Raw genomic sequence first — 16,843 nt, forward strand, 5'->3', positions numbered from 1 at the left:
TTTTAGATTTTAACACCTGCTAAAAACACGAAAATGGTTTTTAACACCTCCAAAAAAAAAAAAGGGTATTAACACCATACAAATTTTCAAAAAAATTGGTATTACCACCACTTAACGGTTTTCGTTAAAAAATTCCGTTAAATGTGGTCCACAGTGACACGTGTCACTATTTTATTTGTTTAAAAAAAATTAAAAAAAAATTAAAAACCTAAAACTACCCCAGCCCCACCCATTGCGCCACCACCGGCGTCCCCAAACCCACCCCCTTCCGGCGTCCGGCGTCCCAGTGAATCGCCCGGCGCCGGTTACCCCACCCCCACCACCCTTTCCTCCACCTACGCACCCCACCCCTTCCCTTTCCCCATTTTCGTTCCCGACCCACAACCCCGAAACCACCCTAAACGGGTTTTAGGGTTTCGTTTGGGGTGGTAGGGAATCGATTAAGGGAGGGGGAAAGGAGAGGGAGGGCGTTTCCGGGGGAGGAGGGGCGTTTTCCGAGGGAGGGGGCGTTTAGGGTGGTTTCGGGGTGGTGGGTCGAGAAATGAAAACGGGGAAAGGGAAGGGGTGGGGTGCGTAGGTGGAGGAAAGGGTGGTGGGGGTGGGGTCGCCGGCGCCGGGCGATTCTCTGGGACTCCGAACGCCGGCAGGGGGTGGGTTTGGGGACACCGGTGGTGGCGCGGTGGGTGGGGTTGGGGTGGCTGGGGCTGGGGTAGTTTTAGGTTTTTTTTAAATTTTTTTTTTAAATTTTTATTTTTTGTTTTTTAATTTTTTATTATTTTTTTAATTTTTTTGGCCAATAACAAAGCGACACGTGTCTATATGGCCCTACTTAACGGATTTGTAAACGGAATCAGTTACGTGGTGGTAATACCCAATTTTTTGAAATTTGGGTGGTGTTAAAATCAAATTTTTTTTTTTGGAGGTGTTAAAATCTAAAATAACCTATATTTTATTGTTAAAAATTAAATCAATATTTATGTTAGGAAATCATGAAAATCTTATGCATGTATAGAAACTTGCTTTTATTGTTTAAAGTTGAACAAAAATAACTATGCTTGAATATGTAAACAGTAATTATATAGATATATTTTATACATAAGACAAGCCAATGAGAGAGTGACATTTGTCATCCTCACATTGAGGCGCTTGTCTCTAGTATAATATATAGATAGATAGATAGATAGATAGATAGATTCTCTAAATTGACTATAAATAAAGATTGGAAAGACGTTATGGATTATTTGTAATATTGGAAAGTATATATTTTATTATTAAAAATTAAATCAATATTTATGTTAGGAAATCATGAAAATCTTATGCACGTATAGAAACTTGCTTTTATTGTTATATAGATATATTTTATACATAAGACAAACCAATGAGAGAGTGACATTTGTCATCCTCACATTGAGACGCTTGTCTTTTAGTATAATATACTTCCTCCGTTATGTTAATATTGCAACAAGCAGGAAATTACGCATCCCAAAACACATTTTATATGCTAAATATCTATAATTGTGTAAGAGTAAAAATTCTTAAAAGTTGATATTGTGAAAGTATTATATGATACGAATCCAACAAGATCCCACTTGACTATATTTTGCTTAACGTATAACTCATATTATATGGTCAAACAAGAGTGATGAATAGTGCAAAAAGTCCATTGTTGCAATATTAATAGAACGGAGGAAGTATATAGATATATAGGATAGATAGATTATAACGAAAATTGTTAAACGAGATCTGAATACTCGAATAGGTACCTGAATTCCTCAGAGCGTAAAATCAAGACTCCCCTTTTAAGTACGAACTCTATGCTCACCCTTGCCGCAAAACCGGCATTCATATTATGCCCATCTTCCCTTAACTTGACGAGCTAGTTTGGCTACGATGGATTAGGGCGTATGCAATTTCAATTAAGATTCTGCAAAAACAATTCTTTTCAATCGCAAAAAATTCCCAATTATTACCAAACAACTGTATTCTTGATAAACCCAAAAAATCGTTTTGCAGAAGCTATTGAGAGTTAATCCCTTTTCAATTGATCATAGATTTGATAAACTATGTCTCTTCCTTCAATTGAATATGCATATTTGACGGGTGATTTTCTTCGCCAATTGAAAGATGGAGACCCTAATTTGAAATTGCCAAATCCCGTTTCTGTTCTTCGCTTCGTTTTCGAGCTCGTGTCGTCTATGGTTTATTTCTATTCTTTTCTGTCACTGAGTTGAGTTTATTTTTTTTTTGAAATTTAGAATTATTTTGTAAGTTTAATTTGTGGGTTTTTGATTTTTCAGGTATATGGTACTTTGCCGTTTCAGAAATGTAAAGCGGCGTTGGATGCGGTTGAGTTTTCTGATGTTATTTCAGAGGAAGAATTAGGTTCTTATTTCGCGGATATTGTTACACAACTGGCTCTTGATGTGAGTTTCGAATTCCATTACTCGTATTTTCATGTCTTAAAGTCTATTATATGTTATGGAAGACTATACTCTAATCAGGAAATAGTATATGTTTTAGCTCGTATAAACTTTCAATTATGATCTGCTTCTTCCTGTTTATTGTTAAATGCTATTTCGGGTTGACTATTACTTTTACTTGTAGCAAGGAGTAAGAAACTGTTTAGAACTATGACTGCCTTGTGCTTATGGTCTACCGGGTTTTAATTTTAAGAGTCTGGATACTTTTACGGACCTTTGGTTGATGCCATTGTCACATGAAAGTGTACCACTGCTATGTTATTATGATGTCTAACTCATTGTACGGATGCAAAAAGGGTAGAGTACGTGTGCATACCCCCTCCTACTCATGTGTGATTACATGTACAATATCCATACCCATTGGTATAAACTATAAACCTGTATTGGATATTTAAAACCTTTAAATACCTGCCTATGACTAGGATATCTCATTTACTATTGATTATTTATCAATGTAAAGTAGTTTACAAGTATAAATCAAAGAAACCACATTAGGTTTGAGTTTTGTGGCTAAAAGAGTGATGAGTAATAGTAATGAGTTTGACATCATATAGGCTTTAGGTTAGGGCTCATGAGCTGTCAAGAGTGTTGACTTCCATATTTAAGCTTGGATTAGTTTACCAAATTTTTATGGTGCAAGGTTTTGTTGGGTTGGCAAGCGGTTATGGGCCAAGTGGACGGGCGAATGAGAGGCGAGTTGAGCTAGATTTGTGGTGGTTGCGGTTTCAAATTTACTAACCTAATGACTATCTATAGTGGGTGTGGTTTTGTATTCATATTCGCCTACTAGGCTACTACCCTTTGGCTGGAATGAGAGGCGGGTTGAGCTAGATTTGTGGTAGGTGCGGTTTCAAATTTACTAACCTAATGACTATCTATAGTGGGTGTGGTTTTGTATTCACATTCGCCTACTATGCTACTACCCTTTGAAGTCGTAACTAATCCACTTGTAGAATTCCAGAAATTGTATCCACTTGTTGTCCTTACCTCCTTTGTTTACCATCCTTTTGATTTTTTAGAGAGAAGAGGGGGATTGTAAGCCTGTAAGGTGGTAAGATTCCTTCTATATTGATTGACCATGCCATATGGAATGGGGTATAAGTTGCCTTTTATATTGAATACTCATTGTATGCATTTTATCTCTTAGTTTTACATGCTCTCATGATTGGTTATTATACATAGAATAGTTAGTATGTTTTCTTAGGTGAAATTGATAACATCAATTATATAACTAGGGTCATTACCTTGGTTTTAAAAAGCGTGCCTCTGCGCGCCTCGCTCCCAGGCTTTGGGAAATGGGCTTTAGCTAGGTGAGGCTCAAGCGCACCGCCTCAAAGTGCCTTTGGTAAGGTGTGCCTTTGCGCCTCAAGGAAAATAACTAAGATTTAAGTTATAAATTGAAGAATGATGGACATTTTTTCAAATTCAGACTACCTTAGCTTTACATATATCATTATTTAATTTATTATGAATCTTTTCAATAGGTATTAAGTACAATCAAAGTAAAAAATAATTTGAAATAAATATATAAATACATGCGCCTTGCATACAAAAGGCGCGCGCCTTGCGCCTCGCGCCTTCGCCTTGCGCCTCGCGCCTAGGCTACAAGGTCCATTTGTGCCTTGGTGCGCCTTGCACCTTTTAAAACTAAGGTCATTACTATACGCTTGAAATTTTACACTATTCACACACTCCTATGATAATCTTTGATGATTTAGACCTTAGGGAAACCCGAAAAACGTAGTCATGTGAGATCTTGTTTGATATGTCTCTATATGAAAACATCATTTTTTTACTAAAAGATAATTAAAAGTAATAATGTAAGACATGGATTGACAAACATGAAACTCCAAACATTATTTAAAACTAAAAAGAAGTATTAACTATAGATTATCCCAACTATTTGGGTAATTTCTCTAACCAATCCTTAACTTAAAATAGTTAATATTTCCACATTTTATGTTTTCAACGGTTCTACTTAAAAAACATTTTTTAACCCCTTTGCGTATCTTCTTTCTCAAGTCTCTTTATCAATCCACATTTCTCTCTCTCTCTCTCTCTCTCTCTGCCACATCCTCCGAGAACCCAAACTATCTCCAATTTCTAACTCACTTGAACCACCACCTTATTTTCGCTTCCAGCCAATCTCCGCACACCTACCTTCAACCTTGCCTTTGCCTTGCATAGCTTAGACCTTGCAAATTTGACAAAACCCAACACGAATTTAATTTCCTGAAAGTTCAAGAAAAGAAGATAAAAAAAGATAGAGAGAGATAAGGAGATTGAAAGAGAGAAAATATGGGGGAAGCTGGGGATGAAGATGGATTTTGGTTAGTTGAATTGAAGATTAAGAGTAGATGAATTAGATTAGGTCGATTCATTGGTAGGTTAGGGTGAATTAAATTAGGTGAGAATTAGTGATTAAGAAAATCTGATTGTAGTTGGTAAATTGTGTGTTAATTTTTTAAATGAGGGTAATTTGTTCAATTTGATAATTTTATTTTATTTTTATTTACTAGAAGAGGAAATATTTTTTTTTGTTGCACATAATGTTGAGCGTCCATTTTTTTTTGCAAATGTTGCGCATAATGTTTAGCGGAGGTAATAGATGTACTAATCGGATTGCATTCTTAATATCAAATAACCTGGAGTGAATTAGCATGAAAGACGTACCTGTTCTTTAATTATGAGAAATAGAGTGTTGTCTTAAATAAACATTGATGGGGATGTTGGAGGAGAATCATAAATCGCGGAGGGGACTGGAGAGGAGGAAGGGGAGGAGAGAAGAATGAGAGGAGGAAGTGATGTTGGTTGCCCTTTTACAAGGGCAGGTTGGTGGCTTCATGAATCTGGTTAGAGACTCTTCCCATTGTCAAAATGTTGTGGCAGACTGGCAGTAGGAAGGGGCTGAAAGCGGTAGGGACAATTGATAATTGTTTTGGCACCATTGACACGGGAATGTAAGGGTGGGTGATGGTTACGTGGAAGATACAATGTGAAGATAGAAGAAATTCTTAGAACCTATTTCGTCATTTCAAAATTTAAAATAACCCCATTTAGGTGTTTACAACTCACATGAGACCATGTTGGGAAGATACTCTTATAGTTGAGATTGTCCATATTTGATCGAAAGATGGGATAATCTAATGTGGAATGACTATAATTTGGGGTGATGTTGTCAATTTTCCCACTTTCATATAGCTTTCTATATTCTTTTGATTATATTATTGCACCATTGCTCATTGTTTTTCTTATCATTTTGATTTTATTTCTTTAACTGATATTCACAAATGTAATTGCATGCAGCTTACCATGTCCGGAGAAATTCGTGCTCGCCTAATCAAATTGGTTAGTTGTGCATTTGTTGTTTTTGCTTTTTAAATATTGGGCTAGTGATGATATAATTCCTCTTCCAAGCCTTCAAAACATGTCCATTAAACATCATGCAGTTTGGCATTTGATATAGCTCCTCCTTGTTTAAGCCTTTTATGCTTTCTATGGGGTTACCTAAGCTCATGATGCATGTTGTTAAACTCATTTCTTTGAGTTTTTATTAGAGAAAGAAAAATTGAAAGAATTTTGAGTTGACTTTTTAGGGACTTGGTTAGTCGCGCCGTAATGTACTTTTATTTACCTTTCCCATATACTATACCCTTGTACCAAAATTTGTGCACTTAACCAGATTTTTATGCTATTAAATGTCATTATATACTCTCCATCTACTATACTTATGGCCTTAATTCCAGTATAAGAAAAAATAGAATTGGGCACTATAATATGGGGCGAGGGAGTAGTTATTTTACAAACTTGCTGTTGGCTATCTGATGCGTCTGCTTTTGGGTTGTCTACGTGATACTTAAGCTAATTGCATCAAGTGTAACCTCATGTACTGTGTAGCTATGCTTATATAAAATATCCCAGTTGGTTGGAGTTTTGTAGATTACATAATCTCTCTGTACTGTATCACTATGTGCTATTCTTGCATCATTAATTTTGTATTACTAAGGGCTTGTTTGGTAGCATTTTCCTTTTCCAGCTTTTGGTTTCCTTAAAGTAAATACCATTTTAGTTGTAATAAAAAATAAACCTAAGTTAAAGTTATTAAATTAAGTTTATTTTAGGCTGCCTTCAAAAATTAAATTACATAAGCTTGTTAAATTACATACAAAATGTGATTTTCGTCATTTGCGCACTTTGTCTTACTCACATGTGTTAAGTTTTTCTTCAATTCGATCCTTAAAGCAAAAGGATGACTCTGTTCAATCAACGAATCACTAATTCGTTACAGTTGAGAAAGTCTGAGATAGTTTTGAAGCAAAACATCACAGGCAAATTTTTTATGGGTTTTATGTAATTGTAATAGATCACCTTTCTCTTTGTTTTAATATTACGTTTTTAGTTGTCAAGATTAGAATTGCAAGGGGGGAGAGAACATGTACAAAATCGCCCTCACCATAAACAGCATTTCTGGCCACTTTTAACGATAGAGGAAGGGGCAATGATAGCTGGGGTTAACAAAAAAAAGGAAAAAAAAAACCCAAACCTAATCATACCACTTAATATGGTTTTTTGATTTTTGCTTTGGTTTCTCTGTAATTGCTTGGAATTTTTTGTTTTCAACCATTTTACCGAACATGTTTTGTTTCCAAAATGTTAAAAAAACATGAAAGTCTAAAGTCTAAACACCAAAATATTTCTGAATACCCTCTAAAATGTTTTGTTAGTTACAACTTCTGTTCTATTGGTGCACATGGATGAGTTACATGAATTTTCATCTAAGTTGAGAAGTCCTTTGGCATAATCGTTGGCCCCCTCTTATTACACATCTGACTTTGAATGTAATTGTCTGTTTATGCTCTGGCTTAGGCAAGGTGGCTCGTGGAGTGCTCACTAGTTCCAGTGAGGTTTTTTCAGGAGCGGTGTGAGGTTTGTTATTGCATTTCTTGTTTCGATTTTGTTTAAGAATTATTTTATGCTATAATTTTTTTACTGTTTTATTGCGTACGCTTCAGGAAGAATTCCTCTGGGAGTGTGAAATGGTCAAGATAAAGGCTCAAGAACTAAAATCTAAAGAGGTTTGCAGTTGGGTTATTCTTTTATGTTTTGTCATGCCATCTATCTGTGTTCTTGTTTTGTACATACCTTTGTATACATCTTGGGTTTTTTTTTTTTTTTTAATATATATATTTTTTTTTATTATTAAGTTTTAGTCTGTATGAAAGCAATTCTATTTAGTGTTCTAGCTTATCAGGGCTCATTAATTTTGATTCGTCCATCTCTCTCTCTTCTTTTACAATTTTCTTTCTTAAATGCATTAATGTAATATCCACCCACCATTATTTACTTGCTTCTCACTGGGTAGCTGATTGGATTATTAATTCATTATAATGGGAGTTTTAATGTAATTGTTTTCAAAGTATATCTTTTTTTTTTACTATATGACTAAGCTTTCAAATTAGCAACCAGTAAAGTGCTTATACTTCAATTGTTAAAAGCGAAAGTACGTATTGGTGAGACAGTTACTCAGAAAACAAAAATTGAAGTCTGGTGTTCTTTTATAATACTCTATACCATTAACTCTTTGTTTGGATAACTACAGTGAAGGGAAAGGGAGGGAAGGGAAAGGGAGGTAAGGGGAAGGAGAAGGTCAACTTCTATTTTCCTTCCAAATCTCTCCAACAATGGAGGGATTTGGTTTATATTAAAGGGAAGGAAAATGGATCCTTTCTATTCTCTCCCCTCCCCTTCTTGCATTAGGTATCCAAACAAAAGATGATGCATCCTTTTTTTTTTTTTCTCTTCTCTTCCTTTCCCTTCATTTCTCTCTATCCAAACATAGTGTAAGTTTGCTTTTGGCAAAAATTACTCAACTCTCTCTCTCTCACCTTTTTTTTTGGTTAGTAATATCTCTTATTGGGTTAAAGGCTTTATTTATTTTATTTTTTGTTTTTTGTCAGCTGACATTTCTTATTTAATTGTTGTTTTTGTCGTTTCAGGTTAGAGTAAATACTCGTCTGTTATATCAGCAGACAAAGTTCAACCTCCTTCGAGAAGAGAGTGAGGGCTATGCCAAGCTGGTATGTATCCTGAGAAAAAAAAAACATTAACTGTGATGATGTCGATTATGGGCTTCATTGGTCAGAGTTTTTGATAATAATTATTCCAAGCAATGTACTGTGAATGAGTTTGTTTTTTTGATTCAATTTACTTTTTTTTTATAAAGGTAAAATTTGAATGAGGAATTTAGATTAGTTGTGTCAAATGAAAAAACCACTACTTTGCTCTTTGTTTTATTCATGTCTTCAGACATTTACATAATCTTCTTGTCACTATTTTTCTTAGATTTTTTTATTTTATTTTTATTATTTAAATTAAGGACCCTCTTTTCCGTTGTCCTTATTGATTGCAATTCTCATTGATTTGGAAGGAAAGAGAAGACGTTGTGAAAGACCTTATACTTGAATGTTTGTTTCATGTGATTTCTTTTTGTGCATTGAAGCAATTATTTGCTGCATGATCTTCCCTGTGTGAGATTGTTTGAATTATCAAAGTTGCTGAGGATTATGTCTTGAGAATGTTGTAATTGCATGACTGTTTGCATGTTCATCATTTGTGTTTCTCACTGCTGCTTATGCTATATGCTGTAGGTAACCCTTCTTTGTGAGGGTTCAGGGGATCCTAACTCATCGTCCTCAAAGATTGGCACTATTAAGGTTTAATTCTTTCCCTTTTTGTGATATTGTCAGTGTTATTATATTTCTGCTTGAACTGACCATGTAAATTTTGCAGTCTTTGATTGGTCACTTCGATTTGGATCCAAATCGTGTTTTTGATATTGTAAGTTGGGGCTGATTATCACCTGAAATAGGCCTATGCATATGGTTTTTTATGTTTTGCATGTTTTTGATTAATTCTATTGTTCATCTTTTTAGGTCATGGAGTGTTTTGAATTACAGCCTGACAATAAGCTTTTCTTGGATCTCATTCCAATTTTCCCTAAGGTTTTTAATAAGTCAATTATATTTTGATTGGTTAGTGTTGGTTTTCTGTTTGTGGTCAAGGCTTACCAATTACCATGTTGCCAACTTTGTGCAGTCACATGCTTCTCAAATTTTAGGTTTCAAATTTCAATATTACCAGCGTATGGAAGTGCAAAATCCTGTACCTTTTGGACTGTATCGGCTTGCTGCTTTGCTTGTCAAAGAAGACCTTGTTGATCTTGATAGCATGTGAGTATTTGTGTCCTAAGCTGAGTATTCCAATGGTACTTGTATGTTTGCTTGTAGCCTTTTCTTCTTTGTCTCCTGTTTTAAAAGATCACTGTTGTATTTTTTGCAACTCATGCCCTTTTGGCCTTTATGCATAATAAGGGTTAAAAAAGAAAGGAAAAAGGCATTATTAGTATAGATGAGGAGAAAATAATTGACTTAAGTGTCTCTTACTTTTAATCAGGAAAAGAGCATATTGTGTATCTTGTTATTTTTATGTCTGGTTGCAATTGTTGCCCAACTAATTGCATTGTACATGGATTGTTGACTTTTTCTTGAAGCAGAGTGAGGATGAAACTTTCCTTGCAAAATTTCAAGTTATACTACCTTGGTTTAGTAGTAATCACAACAATTTGACTTTTGCACTATACATATGCTTACTTTGGCTATACTTAGTAATAATAGCTAAACTTAAAGGTACAATTAAAGTAACATGATGTAGTTTGCATACAGCGGTATACAAACTCTTGTAGACTTTAATAAAGACTGCACTCAAACAAATATAGACTTGGGAGCATGATTGGTGTGGAATTTTTTGTAACAATTTTTAAGTGTCTATATTGAATTTCAATTTTGCTATTACAGTTTTGTCTGTAATGACTCTATTATGTTGGTTTGTGCACATTTAATGATTAACTCTACGCATCTTACTCTCTACTACTTTCAGTAGAGATTGTCTGTGGTATGTAATTATTGGGATGACAAATTATAGTCATGTAGTTTTCCTTCTCTCTTCTGCATTGTGAGTATGTGATTTTAATTTAGGATGGATGTATCTCGTCTCCCTTTCTCTTTTGTCAATAATCACTAAAAAAAGGTACTGTTAGATAGTCAGGATAATCACTTTGATAATTTTTGGTAATTATGTTCTGCTTTTTTTTTTTTTTTTTTTAGATTTGTTTTATTTCAAGTCCCTGTTCGCTGCTTTGAGGTCTCTCACTCTGGATATAATGTATTAATTCAGCTGGATGATGTATAATCAACAATTTAATATTTGCAGATATGCACATTTAATTCCCAAGGATGAGGAAGCATTTGAAACTTTCAATGCCATTAGAACGAAGCGCCTTGATGAGGTTTGTTATCAGATAATTAACATAAGTGGACCCCCCCCCCCCCCCCCCCCCCCCCCCCCCTCCTCTCAAACAACAACTAAAGAAAAACAAATCTGCAATTTGAATTGGCCTATGGCTATTGCGTATTAGTTATAAACTAATGAGGAAAGTCGGTAAATGTGACAGGGATCTTACTTTCCTGGAAATTATAGAAGCGAATTAAATGGAAGGTTTACTTGGTCCATTAATTTTTGACAGATGGAATATATTGTTCTAGTATGTTTCATCCTTAGACATATAGTCCCTTTCTCATTTTTGTTGTACTCACTTTGGTTTAATTTATTTTTCATACTTCATTTACTATCTCACATTTCTTACCCCACAATAATCACTTTTCCACATTCTCTCTTACTTTATTCACCTTTTTCTTATTCCCATCCACTATTGACATTCTTTTTCTGTTACTTTATTCTACTTCATCTTACACCCATTCACTGATTCACCTTTTTCAATAATTTTTTTAACATAAACATAAAATAATGAAGGTAGAACAAATCTAATAAGGACAAGCTGCAATGCCTTTTTCTCTTAATAGCCTTTCTATAAACACATAATATGTTTTGTACTATTTACATTTTGGACAAGCAGGACAAAATCTGTAGGCATTGGTTTAGAGGGAATTTTACCTATTGGACAAGTTTTTTGCATCAAACCTTGCCTTGAATGATTTGGCTTGAAAGAAATTGTAAGGTGTTAGATGCCTTTGTCCGTAATCTTTGGAAGCCTCTAGCATTTTGAATTTTACCAAATGTAGAAAGAATGAAAAAAAGGATTTTGATTTGCAGTTTTTTCCTTCGGTATACCAAGGTCTCACCGTGACATATAGCATGAACCTTGGCATACCTGTTACTCTTATCTTAGACCATCAATTAGTTGAAGTTGGTGCAGTCAGAACTTAAAATTAAGCAACTTGTTGCTCATAGGGTTAGTGAAACATCCTTTGTAGTTTGCCGTTAAAAAATTAATTTTGATATGTTAAGGAATATTAAATATATGATCATATAAATATATAATGATTAACAACGAACACTTTAGAAGGAATGTTTTTGTGAGCGATTAAATATTAGTTTGTTCACTTTTAGGCCAATTTCTGTTCACCTTAAAAAAAAAATTGGTAAAAATAATTACTGAATATAATTTTAGTTCAGTAAAAATAATTCTGGTCCAATAAAAATAATTTTAGTAAGTAAAAATAATTTTTAATTTGTTAAAATGAGTAAATTCAAAGTACAAATATACTACGTAATAGAGAATAAATTTTATTCAGTTTAGTAAAAATTATTTCAGCAAAAATAAGATGAAGAGAACAGGGCATTAATCAACCAAATCCACTATCTTTTTATTTATATTCACCTTTATTCACCAAACCCCGCTATCTTGTTATTTTTATTCACCTTTCTAAATCTTGTGCAAAAGTCAAATGGGACTTCTACTCGGGGATGGAAGGATTAATTTTATTTATCGCACTGGTGATTTACACTCTTAAAATGGAGATGATGGTTATGATTTCTATAAGATGGTGGTTATGATCTCTAAATTGAGTTGTTTCAATTTTTTTCTTATAGAATTTGCTGCTTTATCTAGGATGCGTGTCATTGTGTTGGCTCATTGTATCAGGCTAACAAGATTGGAAAAATAAATCTAGCTGCAACGGGAAAGGATCTTATGGATGATGAAAAGCAAGGAGATGTGACTGTAGATCTGTATGTCGCTTTAGAAATGGAAAATCAAGCTGTCAATGAATCTGTATCAGAGCTCGAGGACTGCCAAACACTAGGCTTGCTTACTGGTTTCCTTCTTGTGGATGATTGGTATGCGACTAATCATTACCTCCCTAATGGAAAGAGGGAAACATGCTTGTCGTTTCCCTACTTCGACATTTTTTTCATCGTTCCTTGCACTTAAATTTGTTATAAGTTACTAGTTTGTTGTTTGCTTTGTTGCTCTATTGTTATGGTTCAATTTTCATTTTTAGCTTAATGTGGTAGGTATGATTTGTCTTTTCGCTAACCACATGAGCCCCAAACATTGGCCTTTGGGTTTTTTTTTTTTTTTTTAAAAAAAAATTCCAGGTTGCTATTAGATTAATTGTCCCCTTAGCAAAAATACACAAATGTCCCATTTTAAAATAGATTAATGAGAATATAAATAAAAATAAATTAATGGTTTGCATAAAAAATAATTATATTTATAAACCATAATTGCCATGTTCTAGTACCTTTGGTCAAATATAAGATAGTCCGCGTGCCCTAAGCTTTTTTAATTGCCATATTAGACACTTGGATCCAAATCTGAGTCTCCATAGCATAGTGGTTACGTTTTCTTTATCTTACAGCAAGATCTTTATTTGGGTGAGATTTATTGTTTACTGAAGTATTATTTCTATTGCATTTGGGAGGAGACATTTACTATGCATAATGCATTTTGTTACTGTTCCCCTTCTCATGGAGGGCCAAATCAATATGGCTGGCATATTTCTTCTTTTGTTGTAGACTATGTCAAGTGAGGAAACTAGTGGCACATTGTACAGGTATTGTAGCATGTGCAAGCACACCAAATTTCATGGAAAAAGGATAAAAGGTGGCTTATGTAAAACAATGACTGGATATGCTTGGTAATAATTTGGCAAGGGGTTTTGTACTACTATATAGGTTGGTGCAGGCATGGAGTGACTTTTTCTTTAGGAGTTTGATCTCGATGGATGTAGTGAGTATTTTAAAGTGATGTTCTCTCTTTTGAAAATTTAGTGTTCACTTGGGTATTAGGGATAGGAAGGCTCCTCAAGCTTCTATTATTTATTTATATTGATAAGCAGTATTATTAACAAGATCCTGCTGGAAGTGTACATTATATATGGTATTAGATTGCTTGCAAGCCATTATAATATTTAAAGAGGAGAGAAATATACTGATCTCTTAGGGTCGATGTTGCACGTGACATGGATGCAAACTTAGAGGTTCTTAATTACTGGATTGTGGAAGATGGCTAAATAGTGCTTAATCAGGTATAGACCAATCGGGTCTGGTTCAAGTCAGGTCAGGGGTATTTCTGGTCGGGTTACTTTGGGTTCAGGTCAAGAAATGCTCTACCCCTAATGTTTTCGGGTTTGGGTCAACCCAATGGGTTTAAGAACTAATTTTTATTTAATTCATTTTTTGCTTATTATTAGAAATATTTGATTTTTAAGCTATATTTGTGGTTTATTTTTCAATTTTGTTAATATATGGAGAATAATTTCTTGATATAATTTCTTTGTATCACTTAATTATCTCTTCAATTATATAATTGACATTGTTAATATAGGTGTATATAATCTTTTTGATTGTGTAAATAATTTCCTTATATAGTTGGTTATTATCTCTCTTACCTAACTTAAAGCATTACGTTATCTTCACTAACTATCTTTGTAGTACATATTATGTAGAGCTTATAAATGCAATACAATTCAACCTTAACATATAAAATAATGATTTTGTGTAAAGGACGTTAGCTATACAAAATTCAAACTTAATACTATCTGATAGCGTCAGTGGAGGTTGGTGTGGGCTATGATGTGGTTGGTGGTGTGGCGTGTTTTATGCGGATGCAGGTTGTGCAGGTCGGTAGGTTAGTGTGGCTGTGTGGATGGCAGTTGATCTAAGAGAGAGATAACAGAGAAATGAATGTAAAATGGTAGATGGATGATCAAAATCAATCAAAGAACAAGATATTCATTGTCCAATAAATCTATGGCCTTGTTTGGGAGAAAGCTGAAAGCTGAAGTGATTAAGTTAGCTGATTTTATTAACTGATTTGACTAACTTATTGTGTTAGCTGATTGTATAAAAGTGTTTGGTAAATAGCTGATTACTTAAAGCTGTTTGAGTTTGCAAAATGACCAATAAGGACATTAGCATATTTAACTTTGAAGAAGTAGTTATTTCATAAATGATATATGTATTTATTGTTAACAAATTTACATGGTAGATATAATTGGGCATATAATTTTATCAATGATATTATGTTGAAGAAAGGTATCCCACGAAGGTATGTAGACCTAGTTAAGGATATGTATCGGGATGTGTCAACAAATGTGAGGACATGCGGAGGGTTGACAAAAGATTTCCCTATTACAATCGGATTGCATCAAGGGTCTGCATTAAGCCCTTTTCTTTTTGCAACGGTTCTAGATGAATTAACTAGACCAATTCAAGATGAGGTTCCATGGTGTATGCTGTTCGCAGATGATATCGTTTTGGTGGATGAGACTAAGGATGGGGTTAATGTCAAGTTGGAGCAATGGAGGCAAAGGTTGGAATCTAGAGGGTTTAAGCTAAGTCGGAGTAAGACTGAATATTTGGTATGTCGTTTTGGCACTCAGAGGGGGACAAGCAATGAAGTGGTGAGTTTGGATGGAAAGGATTTGACCATGAGTGAATGTTTTAAGTACCTAGGGTCGATCATCCAGAAGAATGGTGACATTGATCAAGACGTGACCCACAGGATTAAGTCAGGGTGGCTTAAATGGAGAGCGGCCACGGGAGTGTTATGCGACCGCAGCATTCCCTTAAAGTTGAAGGGAAAATTCTACAGGACTGCCATAAGACCAGTGTTGCTCTATGGTACAGAATGTTGGGCTTCTAAGAAAGAGCATATTAAAAAGATGGAGGTTACGGAAATGCGCATGTTAAGGTGGATGTGTGGAAACACTTTAAGAGATAGAATCAGAAATGAGGTTATTCGCAAGAAAGTAGGTGTGGCGGGCATTGTAGATAAATTAAGGGAAAATCGTCTGCGTTGGTTTGGACATGTAAGACGGAGACCCGAGGGTGCACCGGTGCGAAGAGTGGAAGAGTGGGACCATGGAGGGATTAAACGAGGAAGAGGGAGACCAAAGATGACTTGGTTGGAAGGAGTGAGGAAGGATATGAAGTGCATGGATTTACGTGAGGATGAAGTTTTGGATCGTAAGGGATGGAGGAGAAAGATTTATGTTGATGACTACACGGAATAATCAAATTTGGTTCATGTTAGCCGACCCCACTTTTGGGATTAAGGCTTTGATTGATTGATTGATTGATTATGAGATAATTTTTGTACATAATTCATTTTATGAAGTTGTGAGATCATTTTTTATATATTTTTTTTTTTTTTGAAAGAAGATCATTTTTTATATGAACATTGCAAGAATAATTTTATATTAACAACAGTGAATGCACAACATCAATGAAATCAAAAAAAAATATTACAAGCTGAACTTTGTAATGTTACAATGCAAACAACCTTTTGATATTGGAAAATGAGAATGTCTATTAAATTAAAAAAAATCTATGTCTAAGAAATACGCCGTCGTCTTCTGGATTGCCTATTTGCCATCCGATGTATAATTTTTTTTCCTAATATAATACATATATAATTCAGATTAAAAAAAAAAAAAATAAACGTATATATAATTCAAAAGAAAAAAAATCACATAATTAAAAGCCAAAACAGTTAATAAGGCACATATATAGTTTAATTAAAAATTTAAAAAAAAAAACAGAATTGTTCTGGGTAACAACTAACAAGGATTTCGAATTTTTGTTAACATGAGATAATTTTTGGGGAGGAGATAAGGATTGCTAAAATTTGGATTAAAATAGATAATTTCTTTTAACAAAAAAAATGCATGACAAATATAATAAAATAAACTGAAAAACAATAATCAAAACAAAGAAATTAAGGAAGAAAAAATACAAGTTAAGCAAATCAGCTCTTTGAAAACGTTGGGTTACCCAACGTTTTGGAAAACAGCTTATTGAGGTAAATAAGCTTATTCAATAAGCTTACTACCAAACACTTGTATTAACTTATTTGACTAGTCAACCAGCTAAAGTTGGTCAAATAAGCTAATATAGCCCCAATAAGCTAACTACCAAACAAGGTCTATATCTTAATTTTTTTTTAAAAAACCCCACAAAAATGGGTCAGCGGCTCAGGTAGGGTTTGCCCAAAAAATTAC

At 34.3% G+C, this 16,843-nt stretch overlaps 1 protein-coding gene across 2 annotated transcripts in view; it reads left to right on the forward strand.

Annotated features, from left to right (window-relative positions):
* The first annotated feature begins 1,766 nt into the window (after positions 1 to 1,766).
* The window catches only part of LOC145556951 (THO complex subunit 2-like), a 41,623-nt gene continuing 26,546 nt past the window's right edge, over positions 1,767 to 16,843 (forward strand). For both annotated transcript variants that reach the window (XM_081618484.1, XM_081618485.1), the window contains exons 1-12: positions 1,767 to 2,198; positions 2,298 to 2,423; positions 5,787 to 5,828; positions 7,347 to 7,406; positions 7,493 to 7,555; positions 8,477 to 8,557; positions 9,128 to 9,193; positions 9,270 to 9,317; positions 9,413 to 9,481; positions 9,576 to 9,709; positions 10,749 to 10,824; positions 12,481 to 12,674. In XM_081618484.1, the coding sequence (XP_081474610.1) occupies positions 2,064 to 2,198; positions 2,298 to 2,423; positions 5,787 to 5,828; positions 7,347 to 7,406; positions 7,493 to 7,555; positions 8,477 to 8,557; positions 9,128 to 9,193; positions 9,270 to 9,317; positions 9,413 to 9,481; positions 9,576 to 9,709; positions 10,749 to 10,824; positions 12,481 to 12,674 (1,094 nt within the window). In that variant the 5' untranslated portion in view covers positions 1,767 to 2,063. The remainder of the gene's footprint in view (positions 2,199 to 2,297; positions 2,424 to 5,786; positions 5,829 to 7,346; positions 7,407 to 7,492; positions 7,556 to 8,476; positions 8,558 to 9,127; positions 9,194 to 9,269; positions 9,318 to 9,412; positions 9,482 to 9,575; positions 9,710 to 10,748; positions 10,825 to 12,480; positions 12,675 to 16,843) is intronic.

The sequence above is a fragment of the Chenopodium album genome, chromosome 1 (genome assembly GCF_948465745.1).
Source record: "Chenopodium album chromosome 1, dcCheAlbu1.1, whole genome shotgun sequence".
NCBI classification, from domain to species: Eukaryota; Viridiplantae; Streptophyta; class Magnoliopsida; order Caryophyllales; family Amaranthaceae; genus Chenopodium; species Chenopodium album.